This window comes from Aphelocoma coerulescens, chromosome 14 (assembly GCF_041296385.1).
Source record: "Aphelocoma coerulescens isolate FSJ_1873_10779 chromosome 14, UR_Acoe_1.0, whole genome shotgun sequence".
Lineage (NCBI taxonomy): Eukaryota > Metazoa > Chordata > Aves > Passeriformes > Corvidae > Aphelocoma > Aphelocoma coerulescens.
In genome coordinates, this window is record NC_091028.1 from 14,598,413 (window position 1) to 14,617,667 (window position 19,255).

At 42.6% G+C, this 19,255-nt stretch overlaps 1 protein-coding gene and 2 long non-coding RNA genes across 5 annotated transcripts in view; 1 reads left to right on the forward strand and 2 right to left on the reverse strand.

Annotated features, from left to right (window-relative positions):
• The first annotated feature begins 98 nt into the window (after positions 1 to 98).
• TMEM130 (transmembrane protein 130) lies at positions 99 to 10,924 on the forward strand. The gene is made up of 8 exons (XM_069030039.1): positions 99 to 263; positions 2,778 to 3,068; positions 4,441 to 4,609; positions 5,029 to 5,198; positions 5,851 to 5,935; positions 7,616 to 7,818; positions 8,840 to 8,952; positions 9,700 to 10,924. Exons 1-8 carry the CDS (start codon positions 179 to 181, stop codon positions 9,874 to 9,876), a joined length of 1,293 nt encoding a protein of 430 aa, XP_068886140.1. The 5' UTR covers positions 99 to 178; the 3' UTR covers positions 9,877 to 10,924.
• On the reverse strand, positions 4,586 to 7,622 carry LOC138118816 (uncharacterized). The gene is made up of 3 exons (XR_011155293.1): positions 7,128 to 7,622; positions 5,682 to 5,764; positions 4,586 to 4,672 (listed from the first exon to the last, which is right to left on the reverse strand). It is a non-coding gene; the product is annotated as an uncharacterized lncRNA (long non-coding RNA).
• LOC138118815 (uncharacterized) overlaps positions 7,835 to 19,255 on the reverse strand; it is a 96,394-nt gene continuing 84,973 nt past the window's right edge. For 2 of the 3 annotated variants that reach the window (XR_011155292.1, XR_011155290.1), the window contains exons 2-4: positions 13,885 to 13,989; positions 10,936 to 11,006; positions 7,835 to 7,944 (exon numbers count right to left, since the gene is read on the reverse strand). This is a non-coding gene — a long non-coding RNA (uncharacterized lncRNA). Of the gene's footprint in view, positions 7,945 to 10,935; positions 11,007 to 12,266; positions 12,341 to 13,884; positions 13,990 to 19,255 lie in introns of all 3 variants that reach the window. The other variant, XR_011155291.1, reaches the window with a different exon arrangement.

Here is a 19,255-nt window from a genome sequence, read left to right on the forward strand (position 1 = left end):
GCGCGATCCCGCAGGAACTGCCCCCGGGAGAGGCGGGCCGGGCGCTGCCGCGGGGGAGCGTCCCGGGGGCGCGGACAGAGGAGCCGCAGTGCCGCGGGGGCAGCGCGGCCAGACCCGGTCCCGGTTCGAGAGCCGGCCCCAGCCCCGGTCTCGGCGGCACCGAGCCGCGGCCCGCAGCATGCGGCAGCTGCTCTGCGTGCTGCTGCTGCTCTGCGTGCTGCTGCTGCTGCTGCAGCTCGGCCACGGTCGCTCCCCGGCCGCAGGTAAGGGGCCGCCGGTCTGCGCTGGTATCGCCGCCGGGCAGCGGGCGAGGGGTGCGGGGGGCGAGGGCTCAGACCTCAGACGTGAGCTGCATCACTGTTGTGGGGGATTCCCTGCCCGAGCTTGATAGATGTGACAAGGGATGGAAGCAGCTCTTGGCACGCTCCCACCACCCCAGACTTTATTCTCAGGCTCTGTGATCTTGGTGCCGGCAGTGAAGGTGGGGCATCCCGGGCAGCCGGGGTTCTGCTTTGCACTTCTAACCCAAAAGCTGCACTTCTGCTTCCTCCGCTGACCCCGCGCCGCGGGTCACAAGGCACCTGGGCAGCCGCTGTCCCTCGCTGTGGGACTCACAGAGCTCCATTCTGCAGACAGGTCGGAAAGGTAGGAGAAATCCCTGACTTGGATGGAATGTCTTGCTGCGCCGGTCACTCCCTGGGTGACCTTGGATTAGCCACTGAACCTCCAGCTGCTGCACCTCTCGGGCCAGTATGGCCCTGATTTGTAAAGCACCATGATAACCTCCAAGGAGAAGTGCTAGATAAGCATGAGTTAGTTGGCTATTTTTTTCCTGAATTCTGCTGAAACAAAGTGGAGCATAGCCTGAGTCTTCTAGACAGGAAACCTCCCTGTGCCAGATTTCATCAAAACACAAGCATTTCTCTTTTAACTCAAAAAATTGAACCCAGGGCCATTTCTTGTGCTGTGAAATGGGAACAGTGGAGTTCTTTCTCAGGCAGTATCATTACTGCCATAGTTCATTTCTCACAGTCCTTCTGCCTCCAGAATTGCTCAGCACCTGTGATCTGTAAAATAAAATGCAGGCACAAATGCAGTCCCTTTCATCCCATCCAAGCTGATGGGGGCAGAAAAGCCGGCAAGGGAGTTAGCTGGTCCCAATGCTCCTTTCACATTAGAGGTCATGGATGAGTGAGAAATACAACTTCTGAAGGTCAAAGATTCAGGTCCCTGTTGCAGACTGGTGGCTCCTGAAAGAGAGGATAAGGAAAGGCAACAGCATCAGAAACCCCCCAGCTCTGCTGCTCTGCTCAGCACTGCTGATGACAGGAGAGCCAGGGAGAGCTCTGATGAAGGGAAGGGAACATGCTCTGTGTTGAAGGCAAGCAACCAGATCCTGTTCCCAGCTCTCACAGCTATTTTGCATTTTCTTTTGTTTTGGGGCTTGGGGGTTGACTTTTTGTTTAACATATGCACAACCTTTAATGTTGCTGCACTGTTGTTGCACTATTTTTAAAAAAAATTAATGTATTCTTTCCATAAATCTCAACCTCTCTCACACTCTGCATGTTGCAGTAGTTGCAAGATCTGAAGTAGTTGAGTAAACATGGCAGAGAAGATAATGGTGAGTCATTCAGAGCAGCAGAGCTGATTCATTATCACAGGTCCTGTCCTGCACCTCTCATGCCTTGCTGTTTCATAGCATCATAGCATGGTTTGGGTTGGAAGAGACCTTTAAAGTTCATCTAGTTCAATCCCCTGCTGTGAGCAGAGACATCTTCAATTAGATTAGGTAGTTCAGAGCCCTGTCCAACCTGACCTCAAATGTTCATACTGGGCAATCTGTGCCAGTGTTTCACCACCCTTATTGTGAAACATCACCTCCCTTGACCTGCTGGCCATGCTGATTTTTTTGCAGACCAGGATATCATTGTCTTTCTTGGGTGCACATTGTTGGCTCATGTCCAGCTTTTCATCCACCAGTACCCAAGTCCTTCTTTATCCCTTCATCTCCGCAGCCTGTACTGAATAGTGGGCATTGCCCCAATCCAGGTGGAGAATCTTGCACTCAGCCTTGTTCAACCCCATGAGGTTCCCATGGGCTCACTTTTTGAGTTTGTCCAGGTGCCTCTGCACAGCAACTGATCTGCCACTAGAGCATGGTACAACTTTAATTTGCCTTGGGATTTTTGGTCCTTCCCTGGAAAAAGAAATGTAAGGTGGACCATAGCACAGAAGATGTATTTACTGAGTTTTTAATGTTTACTTATGAGGAAAGTTAGACGGACTTGTCAACAGAGCTGGCAAAGGAATCTAGTGAATGAAATCTCACCTGATTTTGAAGGTTCACATTTTCTAGGACACAGATTAGAGCTGAGCTTCTTCCAGTATCTGGAAGTCTAGTGACCATGTTAGATCATTAGAGACAATGAACCTACAGCCAGCACCCAGTTCTGGGTGTAAAACCTCGTCAAAGCTTTTGCAATGTTCTAGTCTGAAGCTGTCTTCTACTATGAACATTTCTAGGACCCAGTCTGACATGTTGCTTGCTGCTATTTGTTTGAAGTCGTATACATATGCAACAGTTTCTGTTCCAGATTTTAAAACAGTAAAAAAATATGGTGGTAAAGTCTTTAATGGGATGAGTGTCATTGTGAGTCACATAACAGTCACATAACTACAGCTGACTAGTTAAAAAGTGTAAATAAATAAAAAAATAAAATTTAAAATGCAGTACAACAAGGTTTGTTTTACTTCTTTTCTTCTGATTTCCACAGAGTTGTATGGTCTGCAAATAACCAACAATGGTCCCATCACAACAGGAGCTCAAGCTACTGTTCAGGCCAGTCTAAGAATGGAGAACGAAAATGTCACATCAAACTTGTATCACTTTAACTGGATTTATGCTCCTCTGATTCTGATAGAGAAATCCGAGCAGCAGTTTACTTCCATAATTAATGTGACTGGTGAATTTCCAGGCACTTTCCCCATTTCTGTCTGGGTGACTCACAAAAACTGCTGGTTGTGTCGGCCGGTTGCAAGAAACATCACCGTGCTTCAGATTACAGGTAAAATGGCTTTACAGCCTGGACCTCTCCAGGAACTCAGTATATATGCCCTTGCCAGCAGCAGGGTGAAAGCCAGTGTAAATTATGGCTTCTGACAACAGAGTTTGATTTGTAAGCACTTGTGGCTGAAGGTGGGTTTGGGTGGAATGGTATAATCAGTACCATTAGAGCCACGCTCTAGTCTCTCTACATCCAGGAAGAAAGGGTGATCCTGCCCGTGTTTTTCTGCCTCTGTCACTTAGAGAAACTGAACTGGAAACCAGATGCTTCAGCAGCTGCAGTTCACCCATCAGCATGGGTCAGTGACGTCCAGACTGCTAAAACAATGCTTCTTCTCCTGCCTCCCAACATTTCTAGACCTAAAGTTAGGATGACCATCAGCAGTGACAATCTGCTGCTTTCCCCTGTTGCATGACACAGCAAATCTTAGGCCATCAGCACAGCAGAGCATTACATTTTCTTTTAAAGCTCTGTCCGAGTGTACTGAAATTGGATGTGAAGTCACGGCTGCATAAAATGTTGCTGAGTGCAATTTCAGCTTACTGGGAATATTCATAACCATAAATATGCTCTTTTTTTTACAAATTAACCACTGGTGTGCTGCAGTTAACCTAATCTCTAATACAGAGATTGACAGACCCATTCCAACAGTAATTGCAATTATTATTTGTGCATCGCCCATAAAACAGTTAACCAGATTTAATGAATTGTTAACAGGGTAAGAGCCTGTTACTGGTAATCAATAGCCCATTAATTTTATAATGAGCTGATAAATGTCTCATCATAATACATCTTTATTTGTAGGTTAAAGAGGATTTTTTTAAATCAGTCGGCCACTCCTTGTAAACAAAGTCGAACACAGAACCTCTCATAGACATAAAATTTCTCCCCTTTCTGTGTTCACAATATATAGCACATTGTTGTTCATAGCAGTCAAATACTAATTTCTATAAGACTAGCTAAAACCAAGGGGGAAAAAAGCTACATAAAAAAACCCCACAAAACACAAAAAACACCATTCCAAACATGAAGAATGGGTATACTGGCTTGATTCTGAATCTAGATGCTTGATATTAATAGCAGTTCTTTTTAAATCAATAGTAAAAGTTTATATTGAGCTCAACCAGTCTGGGATTTTTTTCTCCTAGTTCTATTAGATGTTTTATCATTACCAGTTGTATAAGCCTAAGTAAATATTTTCATTTCACTGCCTCATTAACATATGTAACAACACTGAGTAATAGATATAAAATACACTTAACTTCTTGGACTAGGACACAGAAAGACACATCATCAAAGAATGTTTTGATATACACACAGAGCATGCTGTGGAAGAATGCTGTCATTCTTCTTCCCTCTTTTTATTCTGCAGAATTTATCACAGGGAACCTCACCATTGCCCAGATAGAAGACAGCAGAGTTACCACACATGGTTCTGGATCCTCCACAGACACAGTGACCCGGATTTCTTTCTCTCTTCATGACCCAAGTCATTACTTCCAGTCAGCATCATTTGTCTACAACTGGGATTTTGGAGACGGGTAGGTGTGCTTACTTTGTCTGCTTTCACAAGTATTCAAGATGGCTCTGATTCAGATGTTCATCTAGAGAAAAATCCCAATCAAATCAGTTAGCTAATAGTCTGCCTGCTATAAAAGTTGTTTTCATAATTTACTGACTACTCCTGTTTCATTTTGTGAACTCTTTTAGCGTTATCTTTAGTTTCTTTAATTAAAAATGCACAGGATTCTTCTGGATCTCATACTAATTGTAGTTCTATAGGTAACACCACAGACATAAATCCTCATTGATATGGAGATAAAGCAGAATTTAGAATCACAGCCACTGGAGCATTGTCTATAAAGAAAATGTATTAGACCTCGTCCCTTTTTAAACCAGAAATATGCAAGCACTTGGTAAAAGGCAATTTTGATTCTAATTATTTTCCTGTTGCACACAGAGTTTACCAGATTACCAAGGAACCCTTTGTCTACTGCAACTGCTCTTCCATGGGGAATCGCACAGTGCACCTGAAGGTCGTAGCTGAATGGGAGCAAATTGGAAGCATCATACACGAAAGAGAAATTATGCAGAAAACTGGGGACTTTACCACAGCTCTGGATCTCTTGGGTAATTATGAAGCATCTTGCACCTTCAATCCTGTAGCTGTAGTGGCTGTATATGTGCAGATACAATCTAGCTTTAACATGGTAACACAACTTCAACATTGTTTCACATGCAATGACTGGTCAACATCTATCAGTGAAGTGTTTCCATGGCAAAATCAACTTCATGTTCTTCCAACACAGAAAAACAGGTGGAAAGAGATAAAATCTTCAGTTTCTTCTTAATCTGCAGACAATTTTACTGTCTTTTGTAAAAGTCTCACATACAAATAAAACAATAAAGTATTTATGGTAACTTATGGTGGGTTTGTTTGTTGAATTTACATCAGCTATCCCTAAACAATAAATTAGTTAAGTCAAGCATTAGGAAAGTCTCATTGATTTAGTCAGCTTCAGGAGTAAATAAGCACAGAATTAAAAATGTAAAGAATTTAAAAAGCTGATTATACATATTAAAAAGAAAACAGAAAAATGTCAGAGAACTTACAACTTCTCTATTGGTAGGTTTCCTTGCGGGGTGTCAGACAAGTAGTATTATTTGTGTGACTGATGGAGCTCCAATCTGCAAGTCTGTGGAAAAAAACCTTCAGTGAGAAACCAGTGAGACTCAAGTTTACATGTGGAGTGTGACATGCTGCCTTTTCATTTCTTCTCAGATGCTGTTAAAAGTATTAACGTAGTGGGCTCCAGAGAGACTCAGGTAATGGAAAACCTGAATTTATCTCTTCATATCAATGGCACGTAAGTAGCGAGCACAACTTCTTTCCTTCCGAAAATTGTCTGTGTTTTTCCCCAGTGTTTCCTTAAAATAGTCAGTTGCACCCCACATAAGTTACTTAAAAAAAAAAAACCAAAACAAAAAAAAAAAAAAACAAAAAAACCCCAAATTTTCTTTGAACAAAATACCATTGAATATTGCATTTTCCTGACTTGAAATACCACAAGCTCTAGAGCCTGAAAGAACCTGCATTTTTACAGAAAAATGGAATTCTCCTATGTAAAGCAAATGTTATTTTTTTATCTTTGTAAAGAGAATGTTAAAAGACAAGTAGCCAGAGAAATAGCGGGGAAAAATGCATCTGAAAACTTCCTTTTGAATTTTTGTCCTTCACCAATTTCCCCACTATTAAGTTAAAATATATCCCAAATGCTGTTGCATAGCAGCAAACTTGGCTGGCATAGGAGATTAATAGGCTTGGGGAGTAATTCTGGCAAAGTTATGATTGCCACAAAATGGATAAGATATAGAAGCTCCATGCAGCAAGGATTATAGGAAAACAGGAGAGTTGTGAGCACCTCAGTCCCAGCACAAGCTCTCTCAAGTTGCAGCACTAGAACACATGGGAGTTTTGGAGCAAGCAGCACCCAAACACAGAGTCATTTACCAGAGGCATAAACAGTCCTAACAGACAAAGCAGCACAGTTTGCATTCAGAAAGTGAAAGGCACATCGGCAGGAACGGGAACTGGAGATGGCATACCAGTGAATGTGAACAGCCAAAAACTGTGACAGGCAAACCTGAGATCAATGAAAGCAGGCTTGGTAACCTCCTAGTCACAGGACTGGCACTGATGCAAGAGGAGATGCAGTGACAAAGAGATAGGTTATCAAAAACAAAGCTTGAAAATGAGATAAACACATAAACACAATGCTTTCTTTAGCCAAAGGTCATTGTAAAGAGATAAGAAACAAAATAGTAATAAAATAAGGTAAAGAAAAGCTCTGGCTGTTGTCAGAATCAAAGTCTATAGTGCATAAGGTGAGTTCAAGCAGAATCAGTTGAAAGAGGGATCTGGAAGGGTAAATAAAAGGCATCCATTAGATGTGGTGAGAGGCCACATGGCCATGAAGTGGGTTGCACTAAATTGCTTGATGGCAAATAAAAAACCTTTTGTTAATGTAAGGGATGCTGTGATCCTTGAAACTTACTTACATTTTCTGGCTATTATTCCTTTGTACAGAGCTCATCTTATATTCTTTGCAGTTTCATTTGTGGGTTTTTTAAAATTAGAACTGTCTTGGATGTGCTTCAGTGGTACAGACAGTGATTTCTGTGCGAGAAGGACAAAGGAAAAATAACCTTCCCTTGGAAGTGCAGGGAAAAAAGATTCCTTTTATCTTTATTGAAGAAGGACTATGGAAGAAGGACTATTTTCTACACACAGTGGCCTGCTGTTGACCCTTGCAGGTATTCAGCTCTCAGCTGAAAGGCTTGCCTTTAGAGAAGCATCACAAAGAACTTTTTCATTTGGCAAATGCTATAAACCAAACAACTGTGCAGTTAACTACTTCTTTATTTGTATTTAGATTAACGTCATTAGTTTCAAAATTATTCTGCTATTTTAACCAAGTTCTTTGCTGAAATTTTTGCAGCATTTTCCCCTTTTTTTTAATTTTGCCTCTTTTCTCTTGTCGTTTCAGCCCACCACTGGCATTATGCTGGCTTATAAAATCCGAATGCATTCCACTTGAAGGTGACAAATGCCATCTGGTGGAGATCAGTGGCTCCTGCTACAACCTCAGCCACACCTTCAGGGACGCGGGACAGTATTGCCTCAGCGTTAGGGTGGAGAGCGGCGTGACGATGCTGCAGACGTACCACGGGATCAAAGTGCGGCCAGCAGGTGAGGAGCAGGGAGTCTGAGCAGCACGGAGTCCCACCTGTCAGGGAAGCTGCAGTCTCAAACAGGTTAGGGACAATTGTGTGTTAGCCAGCCTGCGGATGAGGTTTCAGGAATGTGTTATAGATCCTTAAAAGGAGAAAATAAAAAGGGAAATGAAAATTTATAATGTGTCTGCTGTAATTGCTCTGAGCTTCTTGTATTCTGCTGAACCCTTAGTCCCAAGAGTGTCTTGAAGCTACTAAGTACCCTGGGAAGGCTGTATTACTTAAATGACATATTTTTCAGTTTAAATAGTCCAGCTTTTGTAGTTGGAGAGGATAATTAGGAAAACATATGTGTCTGTAACACTACTTTAATTAAGCAGTTTCAATTTTTTTTGCTTAGTTTAGTTATGGATTATCAGTGGTACATTTTTCTAAGCCTCCATTTCATTACAAGTCTCTGTCCCTCCTGCCTGTGACCCCAGCTGGCTCCCCCATGCAGGGTTCACACATGCCTCTCTTGGGTCCCTAAACCATCTGAGAGAGTGGTTAAATGGCCAAGAGAAGAGAATGGGGGACAGCCAGGCTGTGACACAGGCTGATCACACCGTGTCACTGTGAGCCAGCTGTGTACAGACAGGGCAGCTCACTCCAGCAGGCACTGGTGTGCATTCAGGGCCGAATCCTCTGTGCTGGAGGCTCTTAGCTGCTGTGGAGGTCAGATCCTTCCTGTCCTCTTGGGGTACCACAGAGGTACAAACAGCCTGGGGAATCAAGGGCTAACATTTGTAACTGGGTGGAGGTTTTTAGGCTCTTCAAGAGAAAAGAGGGCATAAAGGGAAAGACCCATACAACCTCCTCCCACTCCTGAGATTTCAGAAAAACCTGGAGTGATCTGGGCTGAAAAGTTTATTCCCCCTTACACACATCTCCTTTTTTCAAAAAGTACTCCTAAAACTTCTTCATTGTTTCCTTCTCACTGTTGCTTTTTTGGGGGGTATTGTGTCACTCCAGGAATGTGTCCTTATGCTTTTTCCTAGGAATCCACCCAGCTTTCTTTGTCTTGCTCTGCACTGCTCTGGTTTCAGTGATGCTGGTAATCGTGCTGTACACGACTTTTCGAAGTAACACACAACAAAAAGATCTCGTGGAGGTATTCTGTTACTCTTACTTTGAGTTGGGATAGTAATCAGGTATCTTTTAGCCATGGAAGGTATCTGATATGAAAAGTTCTTTAATCCTCAGACAAACAGAGCAGGAGGGAGCATTTCCCTGGTATGTGTGGTCTGTTCTACCAAAAAATCCAATCAGTGCAGGCAAACGAAGTAACAGGCATGCTTCGGGCTTGTTGCAGAGAACTCTAAATTGCCAGAATAATAATGGGCAGTTTGTTAATATTCCCAAGCAGATCCTTGCATTGAAGTATCCTTCCAGAGGATCTGCCTCAGAGTAGTTACATGAAAGAAAGCAAGGAGATAGTGCAAGAGGATACAGGATGATAAAAAAGGAGGGGTATGTTACCTACAGCAGCCCTAAATTTTTACCTACCCCTTATATGTGGCCTTCCTCTCCCCAGCTCCCTTCCATCTCTAATATACCTTTCACTTGCTCCAAAAGGTGTTTGCAATAAGCATGAGTTCTCAAATCAAAGGTAGCTTTCATGGTACTTTGGAAAGTACCCAATACCCTTTACACTGTGCCACAATATAAATTATATACCTCTAGAGACACTGTGTATAAGCCATGTGCACAGCAGGTATAAATCAGAAGTCTGTTTGAAGTTAGTGACTGACTGAAAATGGTTGAGGACCAAGCACCATTTGTAGCCCAATGTATCCTTGCTGGACTCCAGCCAGTGGGAACTGAACTAAGAATGGTATTTTTGATGTTCCTTTTCCAGGTAGCTGACTTTGACTTTTCTCCACTGTCTCATGAGCACCGGTCTAATCATTCCAAGTCAGGCTGTGGCCTAGTGTGTTGCAGATCATGTTTTCTTCAACCATCAAAAGAAGCTGCCTGGGAGAGTCATGAACTTCTACATTCACTTTACAGGCCAGTCAAAACGTACACACTGTGAAGAACACAATTGCACTTTGGTTGCACTAACTGTCTAACTTTCTCACGTAGGATAAGTTAAAAGTCTGGTGCTGCATGAATGGTTTGGTTTTGCCAATGCAATGAGGTTCACCACTTTAAGTCCAGCACTTGAGTACTTCATTCTCTCAAAAAGAACAAGAAACACAGTAAAAGTAGCTTTGTATTTTTAACTTATACGGGTGTGTACATTTACAGCTGTAAATGCAGCATTTTATTCTCATGAAAGATTATTTTATGTGCAGGTTTGCTAAATTCACTACCTCTTGTAATTTCTCTGTTCCTTCTGCTGTCTGTTTCAAAGAAAAAAATGCCTAAGACAAACATACCTCATTTCCTATGTACAACAATATTACTGGAAATGGAAGCCACCCAAAAAACTGTTGAATGTGTGTTTCTTCTATCAAGAAACTGATGTGTCCAGGTTGAAAACAGAGGAGGTATTTCCAATGAACCAGACTACCTAATTATGTTGTCCTTTTTCCTGTCCTAAAAGACCCCTTTTTAAGCTAATGGACTTCTGTCAGACTGCAGTGGTGGTGACCTACTCACTCACCTGCTAGCAGTACCTTGGTCTTGCAGAAACCTCCACATATCCACCACTTCCTAAAATAGAATACCACTCTAATCTGTGTAAGTAGCTTTTCTTTTTTAGGCTACTCATTCTTCTTTTTTTTCTCATATTGCTCCCCAACTAGTCATCACAGGTCCTCTTCCAAAAAGTGCAACAACCAGTAGCTCAAAGCTACTCAGCAAAACATGTTCAATTCCAATTCCTAATTAATGTTCACGGCTGTGTAAACTCCATGCCTGTGGCAGACTATCATCTACTGTCAGCTTCTGGCTCAGGCAGGCTTTGCCCGCTGGCATTTCAGAATGCTCTGGAGGCTTTTGAACAGAAGTGCCTTTGTGTCCACTTCTTTTTTTAAATGTGACACACCCTCCCCATCTCTGCTTAAAGTGTGTGGGTATTGTGGGCTTGGGGTTTTTCATAGTTTCTCAAATGATTGGAAGATAATTGTCTGAATGTGAGGGGACTTACCATGAGGTTTTTGGGGTACTCATTTCACATGTTCAACTGTTTCCTCAGAGGAGCCCAGAGCTTCAGTTCTTCTGTGAAAGAAATTACATGACTCTTAATTAACTTGATACATTTAAAATAGAATAGGATCATCTAAGCTAACAAATCCTATAAACGCAAGTTTTTGTGAAAATGTACCTTCCAAAGCAGAGCTTCTTTCGGCTTTTCTTCCAAAGAGAAACAGTATTTCTAAGAAAGCTTGCCTTTTAGGAGTGGTGTCCTTTCTATTCTTTCTCAGTGCTCTGGTATCAAACTCTTATCTTCAGCCATATTCAGTTACTGTTAAGAATGTGCCTCTTTTTAGCAAAGAAGCTACTGTGCCTGAGAGCTTCGGTTTCATTTTTTATTCCTGAGATCCCAGCCCTCTGAACCCCTGCCAAAGGCAGGGACTTGTTCTGGGATGCCAGTGTGGTTTGTAAATGGCTACATGGTCCTTGGGCACTGGAAAGAAGAGATTTCTGATATGCAAAATGCAGCTCAGAATGACAGAGCCCTAGACAGACTGCACAGGGGTTTCTGTGGTCAGAATTTAGTCTGAGCTTCTTCTATTACATTTGTGAAAGACATGTGGCCCTTGCTGTTGTAATATACTTAAAGACAACCCCTTGACATGCTAATGAATGTGTAAAAAGCCCTTTCTCCTCCATATTGTACTCCTAGCAAAGAAAATATCTGTGAGAGCAGACTCAGTTATAGACACATGAGACTGGGATCGTTTGGGTTTGAAACAGACCATATCAAAGGAGTAAGACTTCTGCTTGGCCCCCTTTTGAATTAATACCCAGGTGATCCAAAGCATATCATGGGGTGTTAGGCCATGGACTTCGCTGCTTTGGGGTTTTGCCTTTGTGTTCTCCATATATCCGAGCCAAGATACAACTGATCATGCCAAACCTGGCAAAGCAGGTATCAACCCCCCTTCCAAAAAAAGTGGAACATGGAGTTAGAGATACAAAAGACAGGCCTAAGAAAATCCCCAATTTCCTACTGAGAAAAACAGAGCAAATGTCATTCAGAAGAATATTGGCTCCTACTCTCTGCCTAGAGTGAACAAAGCAGTCAAATGATTCAGGAGGGTAGAAAAGATAAAGTGCTGCAAAGTAGAAAGTCAACACTATCAAATACTGGAAGACACCAAGAGCAGAAAAGAATAGAGGTTAGAAAGAAAGACATCTCTGACAAAAAATAAGCAGTGGAGAAAGTACACTTAAAAGGGTATGTCAAGAAGCAAATTAACGAATAAAATTTAAACAGCCTTAGCAAATTGAGATATAAGTATGAGAAATATTCACGTGAATGTGTTCTTGAATCCAGTATGAAACTGCTTCCTGCACAAAAGACTGATCTGTGGGTTTGATAAATGCGTCTGAAATTGAAGACAAAAGGTAATTGAGCAGTTCAGGATATAGCAATGAGATTAGTGGGACGTAGCAAGGATCAGTAGGAGGACTCATTTTGTTAACCATAGCAATCAATGACCTGAAAAAAGAAATGTTCAGCAAAACGATCAAACTCACTGATTCAAAACAAGAGTCCAGTGAGTGCAAAGCCAAAGAGCCATTAAATTCAAGTGATAAGCCAAAGTGCGGGCAGATAAAAAGTATGCAATGAGAATTATTTACAAGGAAATGCATTTGGAAACAAAAAGTTTGTGGAAATTCATAGTAGAAAAACACACCGTAAAGCAAAAGAACTTCTGTTACTCTGTAATTTGTCATATAAACAATGGTGCTGGTGTGTGCAGTAATTGTGGGGACAAATCAGCCTTTTATCTGGAAAGCAGAGCATAAAGCTCTGTGGCTGAATGGGTCAAGGCTGAACTTTGTCTTTCATCTCTGGAAAGCAGATTACACAGCCCAAGCTGTGACCACAGTTTGAAGACATAAGGCCTCTATTGCGTTTGCTGGGTGCTGTAGGAATGGAAGTTGCCTCAGCAAAAGGAAGGTGAAGAACTCCATATTTAAATACTCAGCTTTACTATTAGATAATCAGCCAACACTTCACCTTGATTTTTGTGCCAGTTTCCATGGAAACTGAAATGACATCTTGCAGCTGTCATGAAATTCTTCAGATCCTGCAGATCTCAGCTTCGACAGCACACCGTACACTACAAATCTGGATTTTTAAATTGCAGCCACTAAAGTGGGGAACACATAAGTTCCAGTAACTTCTTTCAGAGCTAGGTATACTCATTGCCAGCATCTGTAATTCCTACAGCAGAGTGCACAAAGACAGCAGATGCAGCCGATCAAAGAATCATAAAATCATAGAATGGCCTGAGTTGGAAGGGACCTTATAGATCATTTCCTTCCACCCCCCTGCCATGGGCAGAGACACCTTTCACTAGACAAGGTTGCTCCAAGTCCCATCCAACCTGGCCTTGAACACTTCCAGGGATGGGGCATCCTGTGCCAGGGTGCCAACACCCTCACAGTAAACAATTTTTTTCTGGTATCTAAATTAAACCTCCTCTCTGTCAGTTTGAAGCCATTTTGCCTTGTCCTGTCACTACATGTTCTTGTAAAAAGTCTCTCTCCACCTTTCTTTTCATCTCCCTTCAGGTAAGGGAATCAGGTCACTCCAAAGCCTTCTCTTTTCCAGTCTGAGCAATCCCAATTCTCTCAGCCTTTCCTCATAGCAGAATTGTTCCATTCCTCTGATCACCTCGGTGATCTCCTCTGGACTCATCCAACAGCTCCAGCTCCTTCCTGTGCTGGGCCCCCAGAACTGGAAGCAGCTCTGCAGGTAGGGTCTCACCTGAGCAGGGCAGGGGCAGAATCCCCTCCCTGTATTGGGGGGTTTTATAAAATACTGCAGTTGTACTACTGTCACAACTACAGGAGCAGATCATACTAGAGCACTAGGGGAAAGACTACCTCAGCTAAATAATTTTCTAATGCATTTACTCACAGCAGTCTTGGAAGGCAGGAAAGTGATATTATCACTGTTCACAGGAGGCAGAAGGGAGCCATGTAGAGATACGGAGCTTGCTCATGCAGAGGCAGCTGCAAATACCTGCATAAAATTCGAGATTAAAAAGATTATGACCATCTACCAAATCCTTGTCCTTCTGTTGGAAATCATATAGCTTTCCTAATTTTTTAATTAATAGGTTTAATTAATTATAATTATTTTATTTTATTTAATCATAACCAGTATATTAATTACAAGCAATGTATTAATCTTAAATCACTTCTAGCCAGCATTTAGCAAAATTTAGCATGAGCAGGTATTGTGGGAATACAGCTTGGGAAAATTACAGAAACTTAAAGTTTTGCAAAGTTAACTTTGATATGTTTTAATGAGTAAGGCCTGTGAGAGAGTGATGTATTGTTGAAATTAGATACAAGAAGTGAAGAATTTATGGACTACAAAGATGTTTGGCAGGAACCAGAAGGTAAAGAAGAAGCTAACTCAATATATGAGCATTGGAAAGTTCCTGACAAAGGAAAAAAGACACTAAAAAGACTTAAATTACTAATTAGCAGGAACAGCGGGAAATCCATAACCAAGAGAGGACAGAATACTAATTAACGAAAGAATTGTGTAATTTAGAATTAGTGAACATTAATTTCTTTGTTTGCTAAAAATATATACAGGTGAAGAAGTTTTATATCAGCGTCTTGTGTAGAGGGAGGAAAATTTTGTCGGCCACACAGATACACACACCTCTTGAGCAAGAACACGGTAACACCTTACTCGCTAGCATTGAAAGGCGGCGTTAGAGGTTCCGTCCATCCCGGAGGGTTTAAAAAGGCGGTGTTAGAGGCTCTGTCTATCCCGGAGGGTTTAAAAAGGCGGTGTTTGAGGTTTATCTCTGCCGGCGCTCTCGGGGCTTTGCTGCGGCCCGCGGAGCCCAGGCCGGGCCCCGCGGGGCACAGGCGGCCGGCAGGGGGCGCCCGCCGCGCGGGGATGCCCCTCAGCCGCCCTCAGAGCCATGGCCGCGCCAGCCCCGCGCCGAAGGGACGGGACGGGCTGAGGGGCGGCCGCGTTCCCGAAAAACAGCGCTAGGGCCGAGGGTCTGGGGGGGTCCCCATGCAGCCGTGAGACCACACGACGCGGGGTCATCACGGCCCCGAAGGTCGGGGTCATCACTGTGCCGACATGCCGTCATGTACAAGGCAAATCTTGTGTCCCTCGCTGGGAGGCCATGGATGGATGGATGGATGGATGGATGGACTGAGCATGTTGTGCGCTCCCCAGAGAGAATTTTCTCTACTTTATTCAGTGCACTTGTCATGACAATGCCACATCCCACTGTACCTTACTGGGACATGCTGCAGGATTAGGAACTGGAGGGCCAAGTCCCCTCCTGTGAGCAGCAGCAGCTTCACTCTCCATGGAGGAGAGTAGCTGTAAATTATAGAACCACTTACTTTGGAATCAAGATCATTGTGTCCAACCATTCCCCAGCACCTCCAAGGCCACCAATGAACCACATCCCCAAACACCACATTCACACATCTCTTAAATCCCTCCACAGATGGTGACTCCACTGCCTCCCTGGGCAGCCTGTTCCAGTGCTTGACAACCTTTTTGGCGAATAAATTTTCCCTAATATCCAATCAAAACCTCCTCTGGTGCAACTTGAGGCCATTTCCTCTTGTCCCATCACTTGTTAATTTGGAGAAGTAGTGATGTTAGTGAAGTTTCAATCTACAATGACTTATCTTAAATTAAGGAAAACAAAGAAAGGAGCCCACAGTATAAAACACAGCTGAGTGTAACATTTGTGGAAATCAGCTGAAGGTGCCCATGACTTCAGTGGAAGGTCTCAGGAACAGGGAAGGAGAAGAAGCAACAAACAGGCACGTTCTGGTTTAATAACTCTGTGAGATTGGTCCTTTGTGTTAATATAAATTAGGACTTTGTCATTTAAAGAATCTTTTCAGGCATAATTAAGATACAAAATGAGAATAGACCACAGCAATAAAAGTTGTCTTATCTGATCAAAAGCACACACTTAATAGCAAAAAAATTAATATTATGCCGTAGTTTTTTAATGTTTTTTCAGTCGCCTGTCCTTAATCTATTCTTCTTTCATTATATGCAAAGCACTTACAATATTTTGAATAAAATCAAAAAGGAAAAAATAATCTAAAAATCCAAATGCACTTGCTAATTAAATAGCAATGCCCTTACTTCCATTCAGGCAATCTCAATAAATTACAGTCTTCCCATACTAATTAACTTCAAGTTTAATGGATTTCTCTCACCACTGCAAGCTATGTAACAAAACACAACATGCTCAACTATACAAAAACAAGTCAATATTGAAACTGCTCACTTGATTCTGCTTCAGCAGAGCGCTCAAACACGTAAGAACAAACACAGGAGGAAGAGCTCCTTAGTGGAGGTGCAGTGAACTCCTGTACCTGCAGAGCTCATGTCTAGTGCAAAAAAGTGCTTTTTAGCCACTTTTCCCCACCCTCAATGAATTCACTTGCATTTGCTTTCTCACAACGTTTTAACTCAAATTTACTTTATGTATTTAGTCAGACCATTAAAGTAAGGTATTTCTGTTACTGAATGATCCGCTTATTGGGAAGTTGATCAAGGTTATCAGAAAGTAAGTTTGAGTTAAAACGTTGTGAGAAAACACAAGAACAGTCACCCAAGATGGTATCAGAAAATGAATGCCAGCCCCTGATCCTGGGGAAGAGAGATGGGTCAGTATAGTCTCCCCAAGCCACCAGGAATACACTTGGAGGGAAGCAGCTTGAGTTTTGAATCTGAAATTACTCCAGGAAGCTCTACTTGTGGAACTTTGAGTTCTTTGAGTGATTTTTTTTTTTCCCTCTAACAGCAGTAGGGTATTAATGCTCTACCCTGTCAAAAAGCTACAAGATTCCACTTATGGATAAAATTATTCATACTCAGTAAATTAGTGTTTCATATCACAGGTCCACCTCCACAGAAGGAGCGAGGCATCCGTTTCCCATAGATACCTCAGCTAGGACCTGCATTCCAAAGGATCCCCAAGACCAATCCAGACCACACAGCTTGGATGGGGAGGGGGGGATATTTCACAGCAAGTGGATTTGCAAACAGCCATTATTTTATTCCAGTACTGGTATCTTTTCTGTTCTGTTCTTTCCTTCTCTTTGGCTTGGTAATAATTAGTGGGGAAAACCTGCTTGTAGACAGGAAGACATCGTATAATTAAAGGTAAAGTATTCTATTTAATTCTGTAGGAACAACATCAATTTTCCTAATACAGTGTGTGAAATGTGAAAAATCAGGTAAGCAGTGCATACATTTTTTATGAACATGAGGACCCTGAACTATTACTAATGAAGTACAGAAAGAAAAGACAGGACTCTCAGTAGGAAAATACCATCCATTAAATCTCTCCCTGGGGATCAAATGACACTTACAATTGAAAGACATTAACTACCTCCTACATTTCAATTGGTTACCAGCAGGATGCCTATTTGTAGAGATTTGTGCTGCCTGTACTCTGTTAGTGTAAGATGCCACATTAATATTTTCTGACCTTTGCAGTAGATATTGCCCTTTTTTTTCACAGACCAGCAGCCTGATTTTACCTTTTAAAACCGTTGATCCTGTTAAAGAATGAGCACAAGAGCAATTCTGTGAGTATGTAGGGGCCTGCTGTAGCCAAAAGACCTGCTGAACATGTTCTGAATGTTTTCTGATACACGTTACCCTTTACAACAAGACTTCCACAGTTCTTTTTGTAAAAGTGTACCTGCCTTTTACTAAATGCCTATAACCAAAGATCAAAAGGCTTTTGAAATATTTCCCCTAAGAAAAGCGAAAAATAAGAACTTAGAAATTCATTCATTTCAAAATGGATTAATCAAAGGCAGCTCTTTGATCAGTAAAGGAAGTCCTCAGTTCCAAAACAATGAGCACTTTAATAGGGAACGATTACACCTCTCTGGGTATGTTGTCCTTGAGGCATGTGTTGGGCTCTCATGGGTGTCACCACCAGGACACCAAGGCACGTCTACTTTTCATTATTGTACCACCTGAAAACACAGCACCTCCTTCCCATGCCTCCATGTCTGTTGCCTCCATTTAGCTTCACAGTATGTGGCAATGTTTCAGTTAGAGCTCCCTGTGGTTTTATTTACACATATATATGTGTGTGTTTGTGTGTATAGATACACACATACAGGCGTATACATGTATTCCTGCAATATCTACTGCCATGTCATTGCAGGACAGGCAAACATCTGCCACAAATAGTCATCAACAGATTCTACCCTTAGAGCTTATTTTTGATCAAATGGAGCCTGTTCAATACTTGCCAGGCCCATTGCAGAGGTGGTCACTGTTCGGTGACAGGTGAACTGAAACTGTCCTCCAGAGTCCAGAACTTTTCAGGACATAAGGGACATTTAACAGCCACACTAAGCCATCAGGAATTCACCCCTTGCATGCTGCTCATTAGGAGTTACTACAAGATGATGAATTGCCAATGACTTTGGAGAGGGTCACAGGGGCAATAGGAAAGCAGTGGATATGTGGTTGTTATTTAAAAAAAAAAAAAAAAAAAAAAAAAAGAAAGAAACAGAATTCTGCAGTATAAGGACATTACAAAGGGACTTTCTGTCCAGAAAGAGATGTAAGAAGGCATTGCATCCTTCAGGGAAATATCAAAGTGAAGCTAAAAGCATTAGAAGTATGAGGCAATTCTACAACTTTGGAATTTTCTGGGTAACATCTGTGCTTCTGTAAAACATTCATGCTCCTGAGAGTCAGTGAGGAAGACAACGATAATCAAGGCCTGTGTACAACATAACAGGGAGTTTTCAGAACAGGTGGGTGGGTGCCGTCATTCACTGACAGTGACACAGCAACCTAATCACCCTCTGGAAGTGACAAAGCCAGTGCACAGGGAGAGCAGTGTGAATTCACAGCTCATCTGCTCCTCGGCACTCGTTTTTCAGGTAGACGCTCCTCCATGCAAGGCGCTGCTGGCACCTGCCCCTGCACTGGATCAGCCACACTGAGCAGCCCATGGGAGCATTCCCTAGTTCACATCAGCAGTCCCTTGGGACAATCTCACACCCACTGCACGGCCAGTTTGTGCCAGCTCTGCTAATGTTGCCTGACCAAAGGTGTCTGTGCTCAGGTAAACCCCTTCTTCCAGCAAAGAGAAAGGGGCAGCAGCCTCTGGCACAGGACCACTGAGGAACACCTGCATCTGTAGCATCTGTCTGTTCAGCTGCACCTGCAGAGGGGCGGGCATCTGTCCAGGGCCTCTCTGCACCTTCTGAATGAAGTCAGCTGCTTCACACAGAGGAATTCA